This window comes from Mugil cephalus, chromosome 4 (assembly GCF_022458985.1).
Source record: "Mugil cephalus isolate CIBA_MC_2020 chromosome 4, CIBA_Mcephalus_1.1, whole genome shotgun sequence".
Taxonomy (NCBI): Eukaryota; Metazoa; Chordata; class Actinopteri; order Mugiliformes; family Mugilidae; genus Mugil; species Mugil cephalus.
In genome coordinates, this window is record NC_061773.1 from 11,236,513 (window position 1) to 11,262,462 (window position 25,950).

The following is a 25,950-nucleotide window of genomic DNA, read 5'->3' on the forward strand; positions in this document are numbered from 1 at the left end:
ACATTCACATGTGTGTATATTTCTCTGTCTGTCTATCACCCGTGCTCTCTGGGGGAGCTGTGGGTTTATCTGGTGGGAAAGAGACGAGGACAGCGACGGGCGAATGAGGCTGATTTGTCAGAGGCTGGGACAGCTGCATCCTCTGGGAATGGAGCCGTTAATAGACGCATAAAAATGTTCCCAGTGTAATTAATATCACATGGAGATATCGGGGTGGTTTACATTCTGCGTCCGTGTGAACGTTGGCGTGTGTGTGTGTGTCAGGTGCCGTCCACCTCGTCTCCTGGTTACATGTAGTGGTGTGTACGTGTGTGTGTGTGTGTGCGTGTGTGCGCTGCCCTGACCCCCTGTATCAGAGCTGCAGTGTGTGTTTGGTCTGAGCACGTGCAAACATTTATGTGTAACCGGAGGAATGCAGCGGTGCCTCATCCAGAGGTCTGTCTTTCTGCCCATGTCATGACTGTGTCTGTGTGTGTGCATGCCTGAGTGTATTTAGTCAGGATGAGTCTCTGTTTGCCACAAGTCTGAGAGTTCATTAGTTTCTATGTCAGAACACACGTGTTATTTCATTTCTTTGTATAGCGAGGACACATAGCTGCTGTCTTCAGATTCCCTTAATTAGAAATATATTATTTCTCTACAGTATTTGTAATGGGTAGATTTGGTTTATTTCACTGGTGTGTGTTTTTTCACTGTGTGTGAAGTTGTGTACACAAAATGCTTGGTGTTCACGTGGTGACATCAGCTGGTAAAGAGAAGTGTAAACTGTTTAGTTAGCTAACAATTGGCACCTTAATGGATACAATGTAAGGGCATAATGGAAAGATGAAGATCTCAAAATCTTCCTCAGAACCACAAAAACTAAATTAAGAAAAAAAAAATAACAAAAAAAGAAGAAAATGCTTTGAGGCTTCAATACTTACACTTCTTCTATCTCTGTTAGCAGTGATGCCTCACAGAAAGAAGGTGCTGTTGGAGTCCAGGCCGACTGGGGCCCTCCTCCGTTGTTCTCTCCAGGCTTCATCCCACCATCCAAAGACACGCTCATTAGTAATTCTAAATTGGCCGTAGGTGTGAGTGTGAATGGGTGCCCCATCCCCACCACGACCCTATAGAAGATGAGAATATAATGGCTTTCCTTTCATCTTCTACAAGCATGTTACAAGTGGATGATAAGTTGTTGTCTTACAGCATTTTTTGTAATGTGTCACAAATCAAACATTAAGTTGTTAGCTTGCTAAGCTGTTTCTAGATGGCAACAGTTGCCTAGCAGCAGCGTTCTTACATTTGACTTATTGTACCGCTTAAACGCCAAGCATTTTGTGAACGCTGCTTCTCATGTCGTTATCTGATCCCACAGATTCCTGTTTACTCATTTGTGTCTGACAAGCTAATCATCTACAAGTGTCTCCACTCACATCCCCCATTTAAGCGAAATCGAGAAAACAGTTTCTCCAGTATCACAACCGCTCTGCCAGAGTGAAACTTCATCAGTCTAGTGTCTCTAGGCATTAGCGCTTTATAATCGTCTCCTTCAAAGGAATCTTGCCTTTGGGAAATTTTCACAGAAGACTTCCTGCACAGTTTCAAGTGCCGTGCAACATTAGGGTCCAAACTGTGAGCCTGCACATTCCTGGGCCTTTGCACTGGTTGTTCTCTGCAGCTGTGGGACTGCCGGCTGGTTGATGAATGAACCAATAGCGTCGTGGCAACGTGATGAATGGACCAATAGAGGATGATGGATAACAGCGGAGGGAAGCGGGCAGGGACCGGATCACGGTCTCAGCGAGGCCCGAAACACGAATGTAGCAGCAAGATGGAGGGAGAGGGAGGTAGATAAAGGGAGATGGAGGAGACAGGTAGAGGGAGAGTGTGTCGGCGGTGATAAGTGAGGGGAAAAAGGAGTGAGTGGGAAAGAGCAATGTGACAAAGTGTAAGCGAAGGGAGGAGAGCTGACAGAGGGAGAGAGGATTCATGAGCAGGGGGAAAAGTGGACAGAGAGCGGAAAGAAACTTAGGTAGGAAGACAAAAATGAAAGAAGTTATAACAGCAGCTCTTTGAAGTTATGATTAAGCTACTTGAGTACGTCTGAGTCCAAAGTCCAGTGTGTTTACGTTTGAACACGTGTTCCAGGTCTGGTCTCGTGATGGATGTGTGTCCAGAACTTTTTCTTGAAACTCAAAGCATCACGTTGGAGCTGGATGAAAACCCAGACGATCTTGACGGTAAGCACAATTTATCCCCCGTCTGCATACATTTTTGTTGCCAATGAGCCCACTAGATGTTGAGACGCTTGACCTGTCTGTGGTTACAGATTTAAAAAAGTCAGCTATTGAGGCATTTCAAGAGGTCTCATGATTTCCACTCAGACGTGCTGAAATAAAAAAAAGAAAGAACCAAAGAAGAAAGGAGGAAGTAGCGATGTGATGGTGCATTGAGCACCAAATGCCTTGACACAACCAACACCTTGCATCACATAAAACCAGACACATTTTCCTGGCAACTGTGCAAACAGATTATTACAAACAAAAAGGCTATTTCTGTTCATCCCAGACCCCAAACTTCCAAAAACAACCCAGTGAGAGGCAGTGAAAGAGTGTGAGATAACTCCATTAACACACACACAAAAAAAATCCTTTTAGCTCTTACTGGGCTCATTCCAGCATCAAAACAGTGGAAAATGCGGGACATATTTTCAGGTCTCTTGAAGATGTGTGCGCAGGTTTTCATGCGAATCAAAACTGTCTCAACACGGTCCTTGCTGGCATGTCAGGACTGAGCTCGAGGCTAAACTGCTGCTGCCAGGGTGACTGATACCAGAAACAGCAACAGGGTGCAACTTTATGCCACAAAGTGCTCCATTAAGCCGTGGCAGCTTGGCAGGGAAGCTATAAAGGCAGTCATGCAGGTTGGGCTCCAAACAGCTCTGTCAACACAGCACAGCGCTTCACAACAAAGGAAGGCTGATTAAAGTTTGAGGCTGTCTGCACACCTGTTTATCCGCCGATATCAAAAAGGATCTCGTGTTGCCATTCAAGAGCTCTACGGTGTATATCCTCCAGAGGAAACTGAATGGGCTGTTTGTACACGTAGCTGAGTGATCTTCCTGCTGTTTGAAGTTGGGTGATGATGGAGAACATGTGGGTGTCCTCGAGCAGGTCTTACCTTCAAATGGAGTACATCTAGAGAGGAGAAGGAGGAAGACGAAGAAGAATGAGGAGGGTGGATTTTAAAGTAGTGTGACGCTAAAGTTTTAAATTAGTCAGAAATGCAGGTTTCCTATGATTCACGTCACTCAGCTTATTCATTTCTTTCTGAATGTTATATTACTGGAGTGGCGTCTCTTTATTTGGGTTTTAACAGTAGCACATTCAAAGCTCTGAAACTGTATTAAGTCCCTATGGTTTGAAAAGTTTCAAACATTTACAGTTTGGGTTATATATTGTGTATTATTGTTCTGTTTTTGGTTTCTTTAAAAATCATGCTGCTCAGGTGTGCCTTAAATTGCCCCCAGGGAAAAAATAAAGTCTTTCAATCTGCATTAGGATGTAACTGGTCACTAAGCAACACATCAAGTGTAACGCAAAATACCACAAATGCCAGAATAATTACCTGCAGCAGTAAGTTTTCACCAGTTTACACCAATCAGACACAGCATTAAAACCACCTACCACTCAAATAAATGACACTGATGATTTCATCATGATGTAATACACATTGATCCGGCATAACATTATGACCACTGAGAGGAGAAGTAAATATCGTGCGACAGTTCAGTGTTCTACTGAGAAACTTTTGGGTCTGGTATTCATGAGGATGTTACTTAGACATGTACCACCTGTCACACACACAAAAACAGTTTGGGAACAACTCAAAAAAACACGAAGAACAGCACTAGGTGTTGACCTGGCCTCCAAATTCCCTACATCCCAAACTGATCAAGTATCTGTGGGATGATCCACAGAGGCCCCTCCCTTCATCCCATAGGACACAAATGTCCCCACTAACAACATTCTGTAACCAGACACCACAGGACACCCTCAGGAGGCCCATGTCCATTCTCCGATGAAGCACAACTGGAGGCACAAGAGAGACCTACACAATATTAGGCAGGTGGTCATAATGTTACGCCTGATCATCGTATATTGGAGCCGTATTTTAAGGTTGGGTCATCTATTGGATCTCATGCTCTGCATCTTGCTTATCGTGACATTTGCCTTTTTTTTTTCTTGCAAAGATTTTTTAGATGGAATATTTCTGTTATTAAAACCATTCGTCTGTCTGGTCGTGTCTAATTCTTCCTCATAATTATAAACGCAGACAAAAATATGACAAAAATCTCTTTCAGTGAGACAGAAAGGACGCTCTATTAAATTAAATGCTTTGGAAACTCTAAGTAAAATATCAAGAGCTTACGTCTGACTTTTGCCTCGAGGCTGAAGTTTTTAGATCCCACTGAGGTATGTCTTCAATATTACTGCATTTATCACCATGCACTGCTCCTCTATCAGGTGTCATTATATGGGACGATCGGTCAAAGGGTTTTGGAGATTTACACTTGTTTTAATCCAACTGAATGAAGTGAAATGTTCCCCTCTAAAAAGATGCAGAATAAAGTGAGAAGTAACATAAAAATACCTGTAAATTTACCCTCGGCAGTAACTTCTCACCTCTTTGCTCATATTACAGCAGTGATATAAGGTTGTGTCCTCTGATTCCTCCTCAGTCCCACGCTCTTAATCTTGTTAATCTTCCGAGAAAGACTTTTAAAATGGAATATATTTGTTATTAAACCCATTAACCTGTCTGCGTTAGTCTATTTCCTCCGGATACCTAGGAAGTCCGACAAAAAAGGTGACGACACCTGACAAAGATCTCTTTCAGCATGGGAGAAATTAAATTAAATAGATGGTAACAGGAGATTTTTATTTTCTTTCGTCTGCCTCCTGCCTCCAGTCTGAGTTTTTAAATTCAGCTCCTGTGGATGTTTTTTGTATGGATCTGTGTGTTTTGGATCCTGCTGGTGTGAAATGATTATTTTCCTTCGAGTGTCAAATGATTGAGTTGGAAAACGATTGAAATAAGAAGGCAGAAACTGAGTTGTTATTTGGCTGCAGTGGATGATCCAGCGTATCTGATATCTGCGTTCGTTTAAAAGACAGCGGTGGCATGGACCGTTGGTCGGAAAAAATAAACTAAACATGACTACCATCCAGCTCCTTTCGGAGGTGGCCATGCTCCTGTCACTGTAATGAGATGAAAATAAACAGTAACTGTAGACCTTTTGTGTGTGTGTGTGTGTGTGTGTGTGTGTGTGTGTGTTTGTAGACATACTATATACTTGTGTGAATCCGCACTGCCTTCTTGTCTGGTATCAATGGCAGTCACTTAGAGAATGTGAGTCAGTGTGTTTACTGTTTTCACAGATGGAGCTCTGACACTGTCTGGATAACTGAGATAAATGACTCGCGCTGCGGCTCAGCAGATGGGAAAAACAACGCCCCCCCCCCAACACACACACACACCACAGATATACTGTATGTGCATGCCCGTCCATTCATGTATGTGCCTTATATGTGCACAAAACAAACACACACGAGAGGAGACTGAAAGTTGATCTTTTTTCTTCTTTTTTTTTTTTTTAGTCAGTGGTTAATTCCTGCTTGGCACAGATACTAGATCAACATCCCTCCTCACCAAAACAGACGGCGTCTCATTAGAACTGAATCACTTTATCAACTGATACATTTTTGCTCCTAATCACAGCAAAGCAGAAAACCACAGGAAGGAGTAGCTATTCATTAGAGGGGAAACGTCGGCTGCCGATTGGCTCGGCACGGTCACTGATTCAAGCCAATATAGGGAGAACTCATCTGTGATCAATTACCAGCTGCAGTTAGTTTCAGGGGGGTTTGACATTAAGCAAAAAGGGGGAGACAAAGTGCATACTGCCCTGTGGACCTCTTCCCATATGTAATTCATTTTAAATTACAGGTCAGTGCCATAAGTGGGATTTTTTTGAGGAAACAAAATGCATCACTGGATTTAATCCATCAAGGTTTTTTTTTGTTGTTTTTTTTTAACAAAAGGCTACTAAAGGTTAATGTTGTTTAGTAGAGGCTACCACAGCAGGTGGGTTACAATCTGCTGCTGAAAGTGGCCTGCTGCTCATTGTCCACTAAGTGTCCTTGATACGGCTGATAAATACTGCCCCCATGTGGCTGCATCGCCTCAGATGCTCCGAGTAAAGCGGCCTGAAAGTTTCTCGTTTATTGCCCCGTAAGCAGATCCAGCATAAAGACAGCCCTGATGACACAGCTTGTGTTTTTCAGCGATTAAATGCTGCTACTCTCCGTCTACTAACTTTTATCAACATGGACGCTGACAAAAACCAGAAAACCGAACAGCAAAAACACAAAACTAAGGCCTTTGAGGAATTAGACAAGACAAGTGAAAAGCTAAATACCAACCCATAGCAATGACACTCTTGATGGCAGCAGCCATCCCCAGCAGGATGCAGCCTGACAAACAAAGAAAAAAACATGAAGAACACGAAGAACAACACAAGGTGTTGACCTGGCCTCCAAACTGATCAAGTATCTGTGGGATGAACCCATAGGACCCAAAGGCCCCCCAATATCAACATCCTGTTACTAGACACCACAGGACACCCACAGAAGACCCATGTCCATTCTCTGATGAGTCACAACTGATTTGGAGGCACAAGATAGACTTACACAATACTAGGAAGGTGGTCGTAATGTTATGTGACCTGAATGACACACACAAATGTATTACTTTGTTCCTTGTCATCTGATCTGAGTCAGACATTTAACAAGAATATTTATTTATTAACAAACTATATTTGTTCAGAGATGCTCCTTTCATCACGTACTTCAAACCCTTTCAGGCCTCATTTCGTCATATTTAACCAACAAGCGTCACTCCAACTCCCATTTCCTAATTTTTGTTTCCTCCAGCAATCCTTCCACTTTACTGCCATTTTTTCCCCACCGCTGACCTTCATCTGTTTACAGTACTTACACTTGGCTGCAAATGCAAGCATCTTCTCTAGACATAAAAAGCAACATTTCTAAGTATACACTTCATTCACGAAATCTTCTTTAAATGTCACCTGAATGTCCCAGAAATTCCCTCAGCTGGAACCGACGGTCGTCGCATGACATGCCCACTTCTCTAAACGCCTCTCATTCACGCAGCACTCAGTGACTCACGCACCAGTGGTGCGATATTTTGGGTTCTTAAAGACACCACACACAGCAGCACACACTCTTATCAAAACACATTTGAAATATAATTTATTGCACATTTAAAGATCAACATAAATTGGCACGATACCTATTTCAATTCTGTTACATTAGAACAAAAAGAAAAAAAAAAAAAAAAGGACAAAGGAGGTCCTTACAAAATGCTCACACCTTCTCTTTAAGATCATTATTTTTGACTTTAGAACAAAATGGCCATAAAGTTGCAGGAATGCCAGACCCAAACTGCATAGATTCATAAAAAAGAAAAACATTAAAAAGGAAAAAAAAAAAAAAAATTGAGACACTTCTCTAATATGGCACAGAAAATTCCAATCACATCATTACTCATACTTGTCATGAGTTCACTGACTTCCACATTGTCGGTGACTTAGAGGCGGTTCAGTGTCAAAACAAACTGGGTAATTCCCATTCTTTTTTTCTTTTTTTTTTAAAAAAAGGAAAGCACTGACAGTAATAATAGCGTCAAACCCGATTCTGAATTGTCTTTTGCAGGTACAGAATTTTATGTTAATCCCCCAAATTAAAAATTAAAAAAAAAAAAAAACATTCCTTAAGCCCCATTTACAGTAGCGTTGCATCATCAATGAAACATTTTTTTTGGGAGCAGGCGTGTCACTGTAAAAACCTCAACATGGAGGTGCAATGAAAGAAAAACTATACAAAAACAAATTACATGATAGTCACAGTCATTTGTTTAAGATACTATTTACATCTTTGACCTCATTTTTCTTTTCACACTAACACCGTAACCCCCTTGTTTTTTTCCAAATTGTGGTTTCAGAATTGTCCAGAATATTCATTAAATTAGCCGCCGTTGTAAGTCGTCACTGGATGATAATTTCATGTTTGTGGCCGTTACTACCGTCTCTCTTATTGCTGCGTGGCTGCATTTGTTGGCAACAATTGGTAACCGTTTATCTGCTCGACTACGAGGTAAAGCAAACCACTGTGAAATGCATGATCCCCCAAAACATAAATACCATTTGAAAGTGACGCACATGGTACAAAAACCAACCCTAGAGAGCTACAGTATGTACAGTGTGACAGTGAGCAGTGGGTGAGATGTATATATATATGTATATATGTATAAAAAAAAAAAACTCATCGATTGATGGCACCCATGTTCACAAGTCTATGATCCCTGGTGCCTCACCTGAACCTTCAGTAAACAAACACATGTTGATGTACAGTACAGCAAAAATACAAACCCAGCCAAGTGGTCAAGAGAAGAACGGCACAAAAGCATGCTAACTGGCTTTAAAAATCAAGTCCTCTAGTAAAGTCATAAACACAGTTTTATTAGGGTTACCTGATTGGAGTCTTACAGTTTCATTAGGGCTGCCTGCTTGCATATTTTATATCGACAACAGCTGGGAATAAAAAACCTTCCGTCTACTTCAGTGAACAGGTTTATCTGTCCCGATAACTCACTACACTTACTGGGGAATTTTAATTTAAGTAAGCAGTTGAGTGATTGATCATAAAACAGTATATACACGGACAGCAGTAAAGAAATGCGTTTGGCACCGAGCAAGAGACGCTTTAACACTCGGGGTCTTCCCGTCTTGTGTTGGATATCCACCAGTAATATGATTGGTTTGGCAGCCATGTTTTCCGCTTTTGTAGGTCACATAAATGTTTGATGGAAGTTACCCCATTTATGCTTCTGAGAAACTGACATGTTCATCTGATTAACAGCGCTGATTATTTTTAGTTCGAATCAGTCAAAAGCATTGACACGCTACCTGAATCAATATCATTTTTAATCGAGTTTGGAACCAGCAGGCTTTTCAATGCATGTCGAGAAATACAGCGAGGAAAGGGAAGGACGGTTAAACAAGAGAAAAAGGCCTCAATTGTTAATTTAAATGACCTAATCCTCAGCGTTGCAGAACCTGCCTCGAGGTCGAGTTCATTTACCCTGGCCTGACCTTGGTATTGATTTTAACAACCTCGCCTAATGATCACTGAAAAAGAAAGTGAACGCTTTAGTCTGCCCCTGAACAAAGACCTCAAACCACATATTTGTCCAAGTAAACATAAAGTTAAAGATGCAAAGTAGAATTATTTGGAGACACTTTAAAGAAGCAGCACTTGAGAAAACTGGATACTGAAAGTCTGACAGAAAAGGAGGAAGAGAGGAGATAAAAGACGTTTAGAGAGACGAGAGTTTCCTTTGGCACCTTAGCCACAGTGGAAGGGCTCTTCTGTGGGCGGAAAAAGGTACCAGACGAGGGTAACGAGACATGACAGAAGAAAGAAAGAGGGAGGGTTCACTAAACAGCTCATGTCTGATTGATAAATCCTCCCTTCACCTTCTCTCTTCGGCAGGAGGCTTATTCTTTTTCCTACTGCTCCATCTGCGGATCCTGATCTGACTCCTCCCACATCAGCCACAGCGCAACTTTAGTCACTCGAGTCAATCAGGGCCAATGTCCGTCCAGCAAGAGGTTCCCTTTCATGGCTCCGAACCTCTTTTCTGCAGGAGAGCTTGAGTAAACCGAGCGCTTGCAGAGAGGAGGTTCTCCAGGTTCTTCTGTACCAGTTCCTTTGTGGCACGTGAGGGGACTTCCGCAGGTTTCTATCTCGGTTTTGCTTCCACAGATGAATCTCAGGTTCCTTCCAGATTTACTTTCACAGGTTCAGATCCTCCCGCTCCTCTGAGGTCGGTTAGTGCAGATCGTTCTGTGCCGAGCCCCCCCCCCACCCCCACCCCCATCCCCATCCCCAGGTTCGGTTCAGTGTGTGGTTCTATAAGTTCTCCCCAGGCTGATACTGGGGTTCTGTGGAGGTGAAGTAGTCCTCTAGGAAGCCCTGCAGGTACTCAAACGTAGGCCTCTCCTCTGGATCCTTCCTCCAGCAGGAGAGCATGAGCTCGTGCAGAGAGCTGGGGCACTCTGACGGACAAGGCATCCTGTAGCCGCGCTCAACCTGGTCGAGCACCTCGCGGTTCACCATACCTGCCGAAGGAAACAGGAAGTCCAGTTTAGGGAAAGACAGACTATCCTTCCTTTCATATAATATCTATGGTGGATTCTGTTAGTTCGTTTGCAAAATACCAACATAAGTGAAATTAGTTTATTCTAAACATTTCTGAAAAAAAAAACTTCTATAATTTCATAATTTTTAGGTCTAAACCGAATGATTGCCTTCGTAAAACTGTTTGTTTGGTCACAAAATGTGAAAAAAATATGCAAAATATCTACTTAGATAACAATAAACAGAATTTGTATTCATCTTTTATCCAAACGATGGTCTGAATTTAGCTGCTGTTGTACTAATCGTTTCATCTCTTATTATTTTGCCAGCTTGAGCCTGAAATGATTTGAATACATTATGTACATTTCTGTTGTTGAGCGGAGCTTTTACCTGGATAGGGAACTCTGCCTTTAGTTGCCAGCTCTGTGAGCAGCACGCCGAAGGACCAGACGTCTGACTTGATGGTGAAACGACCGTACAGAGCTGCCTCGGGCGCCGTCCACTTGATGGGGAACTTGGCTCCTAAGAAAAAATGCACATTTTTATAGTTTTATCACCTCATTCCATGGCTGATTTCAGCATCACGTCACTGTACTGCGGACTTACCTTGTCTTGCAGTGTACTCGTTGTCTTCGATGAGTCTTGCCAGACCGAAGTCAGCCACCTTACACACCAGGCTGTCTCCTACCAGGATGTTGGCAGCACGTAGGTCTCGGTGGACGTAGTTCATCCTCTCCACATAGGCCATCCCCGCTGCAATCTGGTAGGAAGTGGGATTTAATGTAATATTCTAACTTGAAGTGTGTTTGTGGTTCACATTAAAGAGGCCTAATGTGTTACCTGAGCAGCCATGTCTACCAGCTGAGGAAGACGAAGCATCTTCCCTGCATCCCCTTTGAGGAAATCCAATAAACTACCTGTAAAAGAAACCAGTTTTTATGTATAAATTTACAGGTAATAACTGCAGATAATGTGTCCATAAAATACTTTTGTAGTCAATAATATCCTGCATCACCTTTGCTCATATACTCCGTCACAATGTAGATGGGCTCCTCTGACACGACAGCATACAGCTGGACCAGCTTCTCGTGCCTCAGCTTCTTCATGACCTGTGCTTCCTGAAGAAAGGCCTCTGGAGACATGGTGCCAGGCTTGAGGGTTTTAATGGCAACCCGCGTGGTACCGTTCCACGTACCTGTCCAGACACCAGACAGAAAGACGTTAATTTCAGTCTGACACGTCACTCTGTGTTGTAGATTTAATATTAAACTAAAATAGCTTTGAGGTTACACTGCCTATCGCAAAAAATATTAAAAGATATATATTAAAATATATAGATATATATTAAAATATATATTTAATTTTCCATGTGTAACCTATCCTAGGATTTTTACCCATCCAGACTTCTCCAAAACAGCCCTGCCCCAGTTTGAGGTCGAGGCGCAGAGACTCTCGTGGAATCTCCCAGGCGTCCCTCGCCAGCCCCTGTGTCTGAGGTTTAGCCACAGGACACACGTCTGTTAGAGCGTGACACAGCCCATCAGAGTGCTCTGAAAGAGAGAAAGTGAAAGGGCAGGCGAAGGGCAGCCGAGTTACAGAAGGTTAACCATCAGCACTGTTGACATTTCTTAACAGGGGGCTGACGTGTCTGAGGACTCACTGCGGTAATGGAAGACTAGCTGCTGAAGGCTGGTGAACTGGGTGCGGGAGGTGATGTAGAAGCCTCCGCTGTCCAGCTTCCTGATCTTGTAATGTTTAACATTCAGGCCTTTGGTGTTATCATAATCCAGCACTGACAGGCAATATGCCCCTGCGAACGAGACAGGACAACAGACAGAGACAGTTTAGGACAACAAAAGCAGGCGGCTGACGCCTGTGTGACAGCTGCTCAGCGGTGTTTCCTGACAGCTGCGCCCTAAAGGCCCTCTTGGTTCGTTTAAGGGCCACAGATAACCAGCAAAGCCAAAGAATGCTGTTCTCTTTGCCCGACCAGACCTTACAAATGTGACGGCAATCCAACTCAAAATGTTACAAAAGCTGATTAAAAAGACTGAACTAGCTTAGCAAACCTAAGCCCCAGAGGGAGGCTGGTCCACACTGAAAGAAAATGAAAAATCAATCGTCTTTGATCTGGAGTTCTGCTGACTGATAGTCTTTGTAAAAACGAAGAGCCAGCGCAGGAAACGCACACTTCCTGAAGTTTATCAACCAGATGAACCTCATATTAGCATCATCACAGCAGTAGTAGTTAAGGAGCTTAATCCCTGACCCATCTTGACGTTCACGTTTGAGATCGACACCGACATGAATTTTATATATTTCCTGTGGTTTTCTAAATGCGTGTGAAGGATCTTCACATAATCTATAGAGACACGAGTGCAAAGGTTTTCTTCTGGTACATGGAAATAAGAGGCGCTCACACCACTAACAACATTTGAAGTCATACAGTCCAACAGTCACTCCGTACAACATGTGATTGCCATGTTTTCGACTCATCTCTGCCACATTGTGAACATCACATCGGACATCTTATACAGAATGCACCCAGAGGCCAACGCATCTCCTGCCAGGACTCCTCCTACTCTCCCCGATCCTCCCTCTTTCATACGAGTCTCCCCCTTTACAGTTCTTCCCTCGCTTCATGCCTCTCCTCCAATACTTCTCAGCATGTGTTTGTTGCAAAGCTTATAGCTGGAGGGAAATCCAGCACCCTCCCAGGCTGACCTAGTTCTGGCAGAGTGATTCACCCCTATCCATTCACCAGCCTAACCCACTCTGCTCTTTTCCTTTTTCCCCACACTTCCTCCGAAACAACCCCCTGAAGAGCGTGCCTACGTCATAGGGACCAGATCTGACAACAGGCTTTCAGAGAAAGATGCGAAACTCCGCAACACAAGCCCAGAGAACAAAGACACAACACCACAGGCCTGTGTGAAAGTTAACAAATCACTTAATTACATGCTTCTGCTTCTCTTTCAAATTGAGTCCCCAAAGATCTTCTCATTTCAAAGTAAATCACGTCTGCTTCAGGGACGCGGAAGAAGCGTCATCACTGCCCATTTTCACACGTTTTTTAATGAGTGCAAAATAAAAAGTTTTTAACGTACGTGTTTTGAACAGATAATTATCTTGGATAATCTGTTACTGAACATTGTGGCGCACTGCAAGGAAACACAAGTGAAAGGCGGTTAATCCGGAGTAGCCACTCATCATTTTTTGAATACAGCTCAGCAACTCTGACTGTCATCAGCTTCATTTCCCCCTTAACTAATTGCTTAGTCTATGAAAAAAAATAAAAATAAAATCATCTCAGAGTCTAGTCGTTGTTTTCGCTGATTGTGTTATGTCACATGAAACCGCAAATCAGGCCTGCAATTAGGGACCTGAAACTTGAGAACACAGATATTGTTGCTGGAAACATGAAACTGATTAATTCCGAAAGTGACAGTTTTACATTTATTTTCTCCAGACTCAACCACTCAACAAATGCTCAGCTTGTTCTTGCAGTACATTTCTAATGCACAATTTCATCATTATATGTTACGTTTCTTTCTTCTCCGTCTTGCTAATTAAACAATCAAACAATACTCGGGAGGCCTCAAAGCTTTTTCCAAGTACTATGATTTAAAATGTGCCACCTGTCCAGCTGGCATCAGGTGAGAGACTCCCTGAACAAGTCGCAAGTTCATCACAGAGTTCACACTCACATGCACACACACAGCCACTTCAGAACCACCAAACTAACCTATCATGAATTTGAACAGTGATAGAAAGCTGGAGCAGCCAGAGAGAACAAGAGTCAAACTCCAACAACAACCAGATTTAAAATGCAAATGCTGAAAACGTGTTGGTCAAATAAAGAAATCCATTTCCAACAGTATTTTTGACATTAAAGACTCAAAATGGCCGACGTAATGCACCATTATGAACTGGCACAGAGAAAGGCGGACTAACTAATTGGCCTCAATAATGGATCTTGATAATGACGGCAGCCCGCTGAGTGATGCAAACGTCCGCTCTCACCTTTAGTCGTCTCGCTCTCTCTCACCAAGAAGGTTCCTCGTCTGTTCTGCAGGTTCAAAAGGAGCCTCTCCGAGTCTCGCCGAGTGATCTTCCCAAAATACCACCTGTCAAAGTGGGCCACAGAGAGTAAGATGAGTGAAGCAGCTACGGAGCGGCTGCAGCAGGCAGGCAGGCAGGCAAGCAGGCGGGCAGGCAGGCAGAGTACGTACGGTATAATGCGTATTTACATTTAATTTATAAACATTGCCCTGTCATAGATGCATGCATCACCACTAGACTCTCCACTGAAAACTTCATTTATGTGTATGAATGGGAGAGAAACTACAAAGGCTAAAAACAATGAGAGTTTAATGTACTCTTCTGCTTGGATGGAGTCGGACGGAGCCACATAGTTGCTGGGGATGTAACCACTCTCTCCTGTCGTCAGGGAGCGGGCGAGCCACCAGTCCCCTTCTCTGTAAAGAAAGGACAGACAGACAGAGAGGAGACAGTCAAACATAAACAGAAATCTGAACGAGGCAATGACAACATTTCACGGTTGTAAAACCTTCCCGGTTAAGAAATACTATATCTGGTGGAACCAAGAAGCAAAAATGTTAGTCTTTATTTTCTTATAGTCCGCAAATCCAATGAAAATAATTAAACCAACTATGCAATCCACGTTGGCTCTTAAATAGCTGTTTTTTTTTTTTAAAGATTTACATAACAGCTGTTGTTTTGAGCAAGCGGGTGTATATAATGTTCCTCAGCTGCGTTTGAATACATTTTGCCATCAGTTGCTGAAACCGTAGGTACGCTAGTGAAAATGTTCTACTATCACAGTCCTGCACCAATTCTCCCTTCATGACTGTTACAATGTTCAATTTGTGTTGGAATTGGTGGTAATTCAACTCTATGATCAATCTGGAGGACGCAGTCTGAGGTCATTTTAACCTGGACTGAGTTAAAACACAAAAAGTTTCTCTTATTTAGCCTAGCCCACAGGCTACAATAGGGTTATCAAAATAATAGGAACATGCGTCGGTACAACACAATGCACCTCGACAGCACTACAAACCGTGGCCTCCAAAATGAAAACACTCTCCCAGTTATTTTAAACAGATGCTTAAAACTATAACCTTCATGAAGAGTTAGTGCAGGGCTGCTAAATTAATCAGTTTTGTCTTTTCATAAGATGTTGACCCGACTTGTCAATATTGAATCAGCCACATACGTGTGCTTTCTATGTGTCTCATACAAGTTTAAACTTCCTCATCACGTGACTGAAACCCATAATGCCCTTTACACAATAAGAGAGAATGAGGTCTGCAAAAGTACAGACCTCATCCCACACCCAGTGAAGAGAGGAAATGGGCACACAGAGCCAACCTTTTATTCCAGCTGAAGCCCCTCACTTTACATTTTCACATTCCAAGATATGTTCCACATCTACCAAGCAAGCGATTCACTCTCTATCTCTATCTCTATCGCCAATATTTATCGCCGTAATGAGCTCGATCAAATAAAACTGTGCGGCAGCGAAGGGACTGTGAACAAAAGGTTGAGTGAGGTTTTTCTTTTATTATTATCATTTTTATTGCATTAAATATTACTGACCTGAAGCTGTACTTTTTCCTAGGAGAAACCATGAGGCATGAGAAAGGAAGAGAGAAGGAGAGATAACAGACACAGCAGACACATCAAAACACAGCAAGGAGACACAGCGAGGCAAGCGGCATGGCACAGACAGATAGTAGAGGAGCTGGGTATGCTGTGGGACGACACAGTGGGGCTCATTTAAGAGGTTTTTTTCCACTTTAGGGTGGCTTGTGATATGTATAATAATCCTCCAAAAGAGGATTAAGGAAATTTATCTTAGATTCTTTCCAGAAATGACCAAATGCTCACTTTATGTTCTTTTAAATATTAGAGCTCGTTGTGCATAAACTGTGAGTCTATCCTATCGTCAGCCCTCCTATGTAGTGCCAGATCATAGATAAAGAACAGCAGAATAGATTTATGGCAGGAAGTCATGGAAAGAGCTCATAAAACTTGGAAATAGCAGCTTTTAAACAGGATTGCACTGAAATCTGTTCTTCCTATCTAACCACAACAAAGTAAAAACACTGGTGTCGTCTGTGAGGAGGGAAGGAGCGTCAGCTGATATCTCAATTTGAGCATCTCTCCATAAAGCGTCTTAAAGATTATGACGATGGAAGCGGCCCAAGAGGAACAGAATGCATTAGCAAAGTGCCGTTCTGGTCCGTTTTAGTAAACAGATGGGGAGGATCAGACGGTGTTGTCTGCGTGGCTCCCCAGTTACACAGCTCCGACTCTCGCCGTGTTCATTCACGTACACATTTGTGCGCATTCAGGGCTCACTTGCGCGTCAAACAGATCCAATCAATTAATCGTGTGTGAAGTCATGGCATCAGAGGGAACACTGCTGAATCTTACGTGTTGTTGACAATCTGCAGCCGGTCGCCTTTCCTAAAGGTCAGATCAGATGCTGTCCGTGACTCATAGTCATACAGCGCCACGAATGTAGTGACACCTGCTGCAAAAAAAAGAAACACAAACAGAAACGAAAATATGTATTCAGGAGATGGTGTGATTAAAATAAAAAGACATTACTATTTCCGGTCAAGCCCCTTAATTCTCAATAACTTCCATAATCTAACCTCTATACCACAGACCTTTTTCCTTGCTCTGCCAAGTGTTCAGCTCTACATATTTTGCCCCTGCTCTGGATCTGCGTCTGTATAAAACAATTTACCAAAGCCTAATGAAAAATATTGACCTTCACCAACCAATCATCTTTGAAGGACAAAGCCATCATATCAATGGTTTGCTATTTTCCGAGTAGCTTTTTACCCTTTCCTTTTAATGAGCCTGCGATCTAAACCAGGGAGCGCTCTAGCCAATCATCGATCGCCTCATTAGATGCGCGGCAGGAGGATGCGGGCAGCAGAACCGCTCCTGCAGGCCTCTGCTCTCTGGATGGAGCAGCATTAACCGAACCATCTGGCTGGTCTAGACACATTACGGCTTAAATGTCAAGTCAAAAAGACCTGCACAGTGTAACGCACCGGACTTCAAAACTAAAGGTGTTTTAAAGTCTTCATGTCTGACTTCAGGGACTGGATGGAGACAACCCCAATCCAAATCAGCATCCATGCATAAGTGATCCACCCGAACAAAGTATTCTCCAGTTTAGACATGATCACACATTACTTCTCACTGAGATACGACCATTTGATAGTATTATCAGGTATTTTCACAACAGCCTGAGCACAGACTGAAATTTTTAATCTCTTAGAATTAAATTAATTAATAATTAAATTAATTTTCCTCATTAATGATGCAGGTTATCATTTTAACCACCTGCTGTTTACTGCTTACCGCTGTTCTGACCCATGAACTAACTGTGGAGCCTGAGGATATGGCTGCTCCAACTCTGCGTTGCATTGCCAGTTATATCATAGCAAGATGTTTCTCTTTGCTGCTGCTTCTTATTGATCTAAATCTGGGACTACTTGTCCACCTCTAGCTCTTTATAGCACCTATACTGCAAAGTTTTATTCCCTTGATTAATCTGTCTCATTTTACTTTACATCTTCTTAAAAATAGATTTTTGTGTCCCTTTTTATGCTGTTTTGTGTGTCTCGTCGTATTTAAAACACTGCTGTAGTGTCTTGTTGCGTGTGCTTCCTACCTGACCACGGCGCTCTCTGAGGTGATGTGACATTTGTGTGGTCCACCCCTCCGAAGAGGGCCAGCTCAGGAGTATTTGTCGGGGCTAGCTGGTGCTGCCCTTGAGGCCCCCGCCTGCTTGCCCCGACAGCGGGGCTCCTGTTGGGGGTCTGGGTCTGCTGGGCGGGGCCCAGGTGGTGGAAGTGCCCGCTATCTGAGCCCGTGCCTATGGTACCGTCCAGGCTCATGGAGCGCTGGCCCGGCTCCTTGGGCTTGCTTTTGCCCGCCCCCATGTGCAGACCTGGGAAGAGAGCCAATGATGAGTAACGATGCAGTTTTAACATGATGAAAAATACCTCATTGGCTTTACCGTCACTCCGTCCACCATTAAATGATTAATATATATGGCTTTAAATGATCCGAATACCTCTCTACTCTGCTTAAAGTGTCTTTTTAGTGATGCATTTTGTATTTTTAATTGTATCCACTAAAGTGTGGTAACAAACTAATCTCTGCCGTCACATCAAACCCACAGCTTATTCTGACAGGGTTTGTTCCGTGTTAATATTTAAATGCAGACTGACCCACATACACTCGTCGACATGTCAAACCCTGATTGGACTTGATAAATTATAAGATAGACTCACAGCTATTGTTTTAATCCATCATAAATTAAAGCTACTGCTTGAAAATCAGATTCAACCTGGAAAAGGAACCGACTCTTTTTCTATTCATTCTCTCCCGTGTGTGCTGCGCGTGTCACTTTTATTTTAACTCTGCCGACCTGCCCCGGTGTACCTTTGGAGAGGCTCCAGGATCAGTTAGACCATTTAGCATGCAAATACTCTGAGAACGGGTCACAGAAATACACACACACATTCAAGGTCATTCCTATCTGAATCAATCAGCTCCGAATCAATAAGCATCTGCAAGGAAAACAGAGTGTGGGCTGTACAGTACCCTGGTGTTAATACTGGAGAGCTGACAAGGACACGGGCTGTTTAATCTTCAACAGGTAAATATGCAGCTGCTTCTCCTTTCCGTCCTGCTGTCAAATGCGTCTAACGCGGCCTGATAAATGCAACAAGTCAAGAGTGTGCCATCATCGTGAGCGCAGACAAAGACAAACATGCTCAGACAGTCAAGTGCACCCACAGAAAGTTGGAGTGCCTTGTTCACACACCAAGTCCAATCCTCCCTCCAGGCATTGTGGAGTGACTCACTGTGAGACCAGTTATTTCAGGCCAGCTGAAACAGAGACAGTCACACACACATGAAACAGCCTTGTTCCTTTCTGAATAGAGGCACTCTCAGTTCCAGACAGAGTGTATGCAAGTGCGTAGGTGTGTGTGCGTGCGTGTGTGTGCGTTAGCAGCTGTTCCCTGGTCTCTGGGAAACGAAGCTCAATCGCACACTAACACCAAGTTGAGTCTCACATCCTTTTTTTTTTTTCCCCAACACATGCATGTATGCTTGTGAGTGTTTCCAACACACTTGTGTGAGTCTGACAGACAGGACAAGGAGGGTTATTAACAGACAAGGAGGAAGGAACCGGCAGTGGCTGTAAAAAGAACATGTAGGTGGTTGTTGTATACCGCAGGGACAGCTGAGGCTTAGTGGGTGTTTTAAGTGCGATGTGTGAGCATAGCATAATTACACAGGTATGGGGATTCTCAAAGACATGGAAGGATCCCACTGTGGAGGTGTGGGTGTGTAAGCTGTTGAGTGCGCGCGAATGCGCATGAGTGTGAACGATTTCACCCTCGTACAGTCGTGCAAGCTTTGATTCAACTCCTGCCAGGATGTAATCTGGCACACTGGGGGGGTTTAACATATCCCATGGTGCAACACCGAGTCACACAGAGACAGGCGCATAGGCCTACAGGCAACGATGTGAAGACTAAACAGCTCGATTTGTCCAGTTAGTCCAGATATCAATAATCCACTTGGAATCCAGCAGTTGTCTGAAGGTGAAAAAGAAATTCCACCAAAGATGAAAGACAAAAAATGAGCAAAGAACTAGTGCCACAGATCTCACAGACATAAGCAGCGATATGCTGATGACAAATATATTCAGCGGTCCAGACCGTCAACATGATGCAAACAAGCAGAAACACGGTTAAATCTTTACAAAAATGGATCAATGTGCATCACTGTGTTTGAACTTTTATCACCAAATTGACCATTGCACCCATAATTTAGACAGAAGCTGAATTCCTACAGAATGTTAAGTCACTTCCGCTTCACCCAAGCTGACCGCAGAGGACTTTCAGAACAGCATACTTGTTTCACGCACTGAATGGGGATCTGAGTACCTGACCTCTCATCACTAATCCCAAGCTTGAGCCTCTAAAATACAGCATTGACCGACTCTGCATGCACTGCAAGAACAAGCAATGGGGTATTAATGGCTAAAAACACGGTACTTCTGATCCAGTGCAGAGAATCATTTGGTGAGACAGCGGGGTATTTATATATCCACCGAGTAATGTTAAGTTGTTGTTTTGATTAAACACCATCAAAAACTGAGCTGAACGCACACTGAAAACAGCAGCACATTTGACCGAACAAGACACTTTAACTCTAGCTTTGATCTGGCCGCAAATTGATTTGTGCTCATCACTGATGCGGTAATGATCTTGCATTCAGGTCCTCTGAGAGCCACACCGTGCACTGCGTCCAACTCATCAGTGTGGTTCTCCCTCGCAAGCCTTGGAGTCTGCGTATGTAAACACAGCGCTGGCTCTGTAGCAGAGCCTCACGCCTTTTCCGAATATGGTGTCGGAATGGCCTAATATCAGTAAGTGCCAACGCTTGACGCTATCCAACGTTGTGATGTAAAATGGAGGCGAGGTGGTGATGATTCAGCAATGTACACAAATTTATCATTAAGAAACAAAAAAAAAAGCAACAAGTTTAACAATTAGATTTTTACACAAAGATGAAAGGAGGGATAAAATGATGGAAAACACGTAAGGAATGAGGAAATGTGAGGTTTTCCATAGGAAGAAGGAGCATGGAGGAATGTGGGAGAACCAGAATGCGGCACACGGCTTCGGCTGCCAGCGACTGCAACAAAACAGGCACCTGAGCAGCGGGAAGGCAGGACGGAAGGAAGTAAGTAAAAGAGGGATATGAAAGAGGAGGATGATGTGTGTGTGGGGAGGGTAACAAAGGAGCTCTCTCCTTTGTTTCCTTGGGCGCAGAAGAAAATCTCCTTCCAATAGAAGTTACTTACACTACATTAGAAATTACTTATCTGTATTTATCAATTACATTTCACATATTTCACATATTTCTGAATGCATGCATCTTTCTTTATTTAAAACAGTTTGAGCCTTGAAACAATGCACGAAATGTTTTAAAATATCTAACGCAATGCAAAGATACGCCGCTACCTTTTTGTGTTCTCTGAAGAGATTTTGAGGATTACATATAAATCGTGGTAAGTATGGGTTTTATTCAAAAGCTGCTCTCTGTGTGGCGTTTAACCTGCGAAAACTACAACAATATTTGAGAGCCCTCCAGTATTGGCGGTGAATTTATCACTAACCTCGCCTTTCTCACAGTCTTGGTGTTGACTGAGACTTACTAAATCTATAAACGATGACTGCACACGAGCTGAAGTCTGGGTGAGAGAACAAGATACTGAGGGGGAAAGCAGAGAAAGAGTGCTCGAATGCCTGAAAGGAATGTAGGCAAGTAGGAACATCTTTCAGGTACAGGAACTGAATCACATCAGTATGTAATTTATACGTATTCCACTCTGGCTTTCAAGGCAGTCTTACAAAAACAACACACCTAGCTTATCTAAACTGTACTCACTCCTTCCCTTCACACTAGCTGTCAAGTGTCGTAACGTGATTCAGGGTCAAGTGATGGAGATCAAGGTTTCCGCTAGTGCCACAGCAGCTCAAAGCTTTTCTAAAATATCTCCGCATCTTGACGGATTTTGGTGATAGCGGATTACCACGAACACCATAGTAGATAATGTTTACATTAAGAATCTGATAAGTCTTTAAACTTCAGAGAGACAACAAAATTCAACCTGTACATCATAGCCTTTCCCAGTATCTTAAAACAAGCCCTGGACACCTTAATTTTTTAATCTCTACTAAATGCAGCCTCTACTCTTGTAACCCTAAATTATCCTACTGTACATCACATGGAAGCATTGTTTGAGGAAAATTAAGAGATTTGGTACTTATCAGGCTAATGCTGTGTTTACGTTTTCAATGGAAGCTGGCGACACGAAGCTACAAACACCCGAGGAGCGAACACTCATCAATTAGTCCTATGTGTCTGTTTCAGCAGTTCATTTTTACATGAAATGACAACTTAACAATGCCAAGGAGGGCTTGGGCAAGAGTTCACGTACAACTCACACACAAAGAAGCTGTCATAGTTGTGGAACTTTGGTTGCCTGCAGTGTGAGCACAGCATAAGATTAATGAAGCCTCGATTGTTGCGTTCATACTACATCTGAGAAAAGTTGCGAAACACCCAAGCGTGGCCGGGTACTTTGTCTCTTGAAGTGCTGCTCAAATCTTTCCTGATGTTGTTCTGAACGTCCTTCTAGTTCAAAAGGGAACTGGTGAAACTACCACATTTAACTGGTTGACGTGTCATTGGAACATCAAAAAAGTTGAAGCCAGCTCCGCTTTGATATGTGGCACTTCACACGGGCAACGTAGGCGTAAGTCATTTAAAATATATTATTGTATTATTGTAGCCCGTTGCTCTGTCGACAGCAGTGTGAATGCAACGGGAGTGTCAAAGCTCCAGGTAAACTTAATGCATTACAAGTGTCCTTTATGTCAAGTATGAAATTATTCTCTTCAAGGCCAGAACAACTACAACTTCAAACAAAATGAGGAACCTGAGCTTTACATCTTTGTTGTCCGTTTTTAGTTCATAATATGATATAAATCAAATGAACAATTCGCCCAAGATGCATTTAAACGCAACTCAAATTTGACACCGGGGTGTTTATACTAAAAAAGTTGCCAACTATGATTATGAACAGCTTCCCACTGCACAAGAAAACCCCATGAAACTCGTTCCGACGATCAGGCCTGCCAGTGTAACATTTGTAATCCTCCATCTGAGGAGAAACACACAAGGCTGTAAATTTCTGGTCAGGCAAATGAGAACATTTGGCCACAACAAACCTCACTGAGTCACAACAGACGGTAACAGTTGCCACTGCGCTGCAGAGAGTGACGGAGCTACAGCCAATGTTTCAGCTGAAAATTACAGTTTGCCCTTGGGAGAAGAGGCAAGGAAAGGAGTGGGCGAAGATGGTTCCTCAAGATCAAAAGAAGAGGAAATGTGAGCATTAGCGACACTGTCTTGCCCTGCTATAAGCTGCATGAAGAGTCCACATGCATGCGCAGCATAATAGACAGATCATCTATGTATAGCACGGGTAGAGTGAGAAAAGGGGCAGCCGACTTTAAGAAAAAGACAAAGAATTTGTGTTAACCCCAAAGAAAGTGTGAGACTCTGCAACCTTTCCAACCCCCTCTTCATCACAAAGGAAACCCAAGAAAAAGGAGGAGTGGAGGAAGAGGAGAGAGGGAACTGTGGCTTTGGGCTGATAAAACACGCTTCCGTTTATCTTTAACTGGGGGTTCTGGCAGCAAGTGATCCAGGCCACGAGGAAGGGCAGCTACAGCGTGATTAATGTCACAGGACGTGAAGCCGGTTTCACGTCAGAGGTGACACACTCACTGCAAATGAATAGGTCAATAAATTCACAACTCAAATTCAAACCACACCTTATTTTGGCGATTAACAACAATCTATAACATTTCTCCACGCATATATATATATATATATATATACACACACACACACACACACACACCCACCACTTCACAGTTCATTGGGTACACTACAGAAAAAACAAATGCACTCCGCAGTCCTGCACTGAATCTTACCTCCACAAAGGTTATGGTATTCAGAGACTTTTTTTATTCAACTGTGTTTTCATTTTGGAGGCTGTGGTTTGTACTGGTGGTGCATTGACATATTTAAATTTTTTTTTTGACAACACCACTGACAACTCATGTAACATATATCATACCAAAACACATGAGTTTTATAGGAACGTCTTTCTTGGCTCTTCAAATTAGGATCTTTTTAGGTTTTCTTTGATATGACAGAGAATTACACGTATTGACTGGACAAAACAAGGCAAATGAGATGGTGTCTTGGATTTAAGGAACTTTATTTTTATTTTTTTCTAAAGGCTACAAGAATATGCCAACACCAATATTTCACCAGCCTCCTTCTTAAAACATTTCTACTGCGCTTTCCCATGACTCAAATGTCTCATTCATGGTGGCAAAACCGGAATACACAATGCCTAATGGAAATTTCTTGGAAGTTATCCAAAGACCAAAACCAACAATAAATAGATTAATCGCGTAATTAAAATTCCACTTCCCCCGGATTAAACACCAGTTGTTGTCAGCAAAGCTGCTTTTAAAGAAACACGGGGTGGGGTAGTAGCTGCCTACGGGAGTAGCAGCTGTCAAGATGATAATGTGTTTGCTATGGGAGGGAACAGAGGGGAAAAAATTAATCAAAATACATTCACGGTCCGCGTTTGCCAAACGGATCCACATTAGACACGTAAACGGGGATTTGTGAATGGGAACGGGGATAAAAAAGGGGGGACAATGCTCCTGTGACTGTCGTGGGCTCACATACAGCGCATATGCGGCCTGATGAATCAAAACAGGTGCTGTTACAGCTCCATTTTGAATTTCGATGGCTTGTTGGCTTTATTTTCCAAGCGCAATCGATTTTTTTTTCTCTTCCCGGGCATTTGTGGCCGCGACAGAGTCACAAGCGTGAGATTTGCACATATGCTTTGCATTGTGAGTGGTGTAGTAAAAGGACAACAACATAGCCCCGGTACAGACGGAGGAGCCCTGGTCTAATGTGCGAGCAGCACTGACTGACTGGCCTGTGCAACAATGAAACACAAGTCAGTGTGGAGGGGTCTCATTCGCGGTGTGTAAAACATCGGTAAGAGAAAATGTGCACTAACAAGCCAAAAAAGCCCTCACTTAGAAATGCATAGATCCCATTTTTTCCCCGAGTATTAAAATGCTCTAATTAACTCACCTTTGACGCGTCTTGAGATTCAGCCCAAAAATCAGAGACGCGCAGCGAGGAACCGTGTTAGACCCGTGCGGCTGTCCTCATTAGACAAATAATGGAAGCGGATGGCCAGTTGCTGTGGAAACCTCGGGACAGTCACAAATCCCATTTAGCGATTTTCGGCCGATTCACAGAAGGAGGAGGAGGTCATGACGGGGGCTGCCTTCGGGAGCAGAGGGCACAGCTGCCGGGCGGCTGCGGTGTTGGTTAGTTAGTTAGTGGGCCGGACAAAAACACCAAACCTCGGCCCTTCAGCTGGGAAGAGTCGACGGTGCGGTAAATTCATGCGACGGAGCAGCAGTGCTGTGGTGTGGAGAAGACATGCCTCGTAGGGAGAAAGGCACTGAATAGTGCATCACTGACGAAACACGAGAGCGCAAATATGATGATGTTGGAATTTACGCTATTCGCGGAGCAACGGCGGCGTTGCGAGGATTCACGTCGTGTTGCGTAACTCGACGCCGTAATAATTGAATTCGCCGAGGCGTTGGCAGCATTGACTGTATGGCTGGCAGGCACGACTGCGCTCCCTTTCAGGTTTTCTAAAAAATCTTTAGTGGTCACGACTGAAACCTTTTTGTAATGAAAGTAGTGCAGCACGACGCACATTTCCGTTGACTCTCTCTATTCTGAAAAATAGAATGCAGTTAGCTCCCGAGCCGGCTAGGCTAACTGGTTGCTAAGCGACACGCACTTACGAACAGTTACTTTGAAGAAGCGCTTTATTTTTTTAAAATGTGTTTGTCAAGTAAATATATGACCTACTTATTTGGTTTTGCTGCTACTTTATATTTCTGCTGTGGCGCCTGAACAA

At 43.2% G+C, this 25,950-nt stretch overlaps 1 protein-coding gene across 4 annotated transcripts; it reads right to left on the reverse strand.

The window, feature by feature from the left end:
* Positions 1 to 7,302: 7,302 nt before the first annotated feature.
* LOC125006668 (proto-oncogene tyrosine-protein kinase Src-like) lies at positions 7,303 to 25,933 on the reverse strand. Of its 4 annotated transcripts, none has more exons than XM_047582930.1 (13): positions 25,101 to 25,933; positions 17,986 to 18,264; positions 16,728 to 16,824; positions 15,888 to 15,905; positions 14,648 to 14,746; positions 14,292 to 14,395; positions 11,929 to 12,078; positions 11,663 to 11,818; positions 11,284 to 11,463; positions 11,109 to 11,185; positions 10,875 to 11,028; positions 10,659 to 10,790; positions 7,303 to 10,249 (listed from the first exon to the last, which is right to left on the reverse strand). In XM_047582930.1, the coding sequence occupies exons 2-13, from the start codon at positions 18,254 to 18,256 to the stop codon at positions 10,041 to 10,043; spliced, it is 1,647 nt and encodes a 548-aa protein (XP_047438886.1). In that variant the 5' UTR covers positions 18,257 to 18,264; positions 25,101 to 25,933; the 3' UTR covers positions 7,303 to 10,040. The 4 variants fall into 4 exon arrangements, with proteins under 4 accessions (XP_047438886.1, XP_047438885.1, XP_047438890.1 ...); XM_047582929.1 differs by having other exon boundaries at positions 16,728 to 16,827; XM_047582934.1 differs by lacking the exon at positions 15,888 to 15,905.
* Between the last annotated feature and the right edge of the window lie 17 nt (positions 25,934 to 25,950).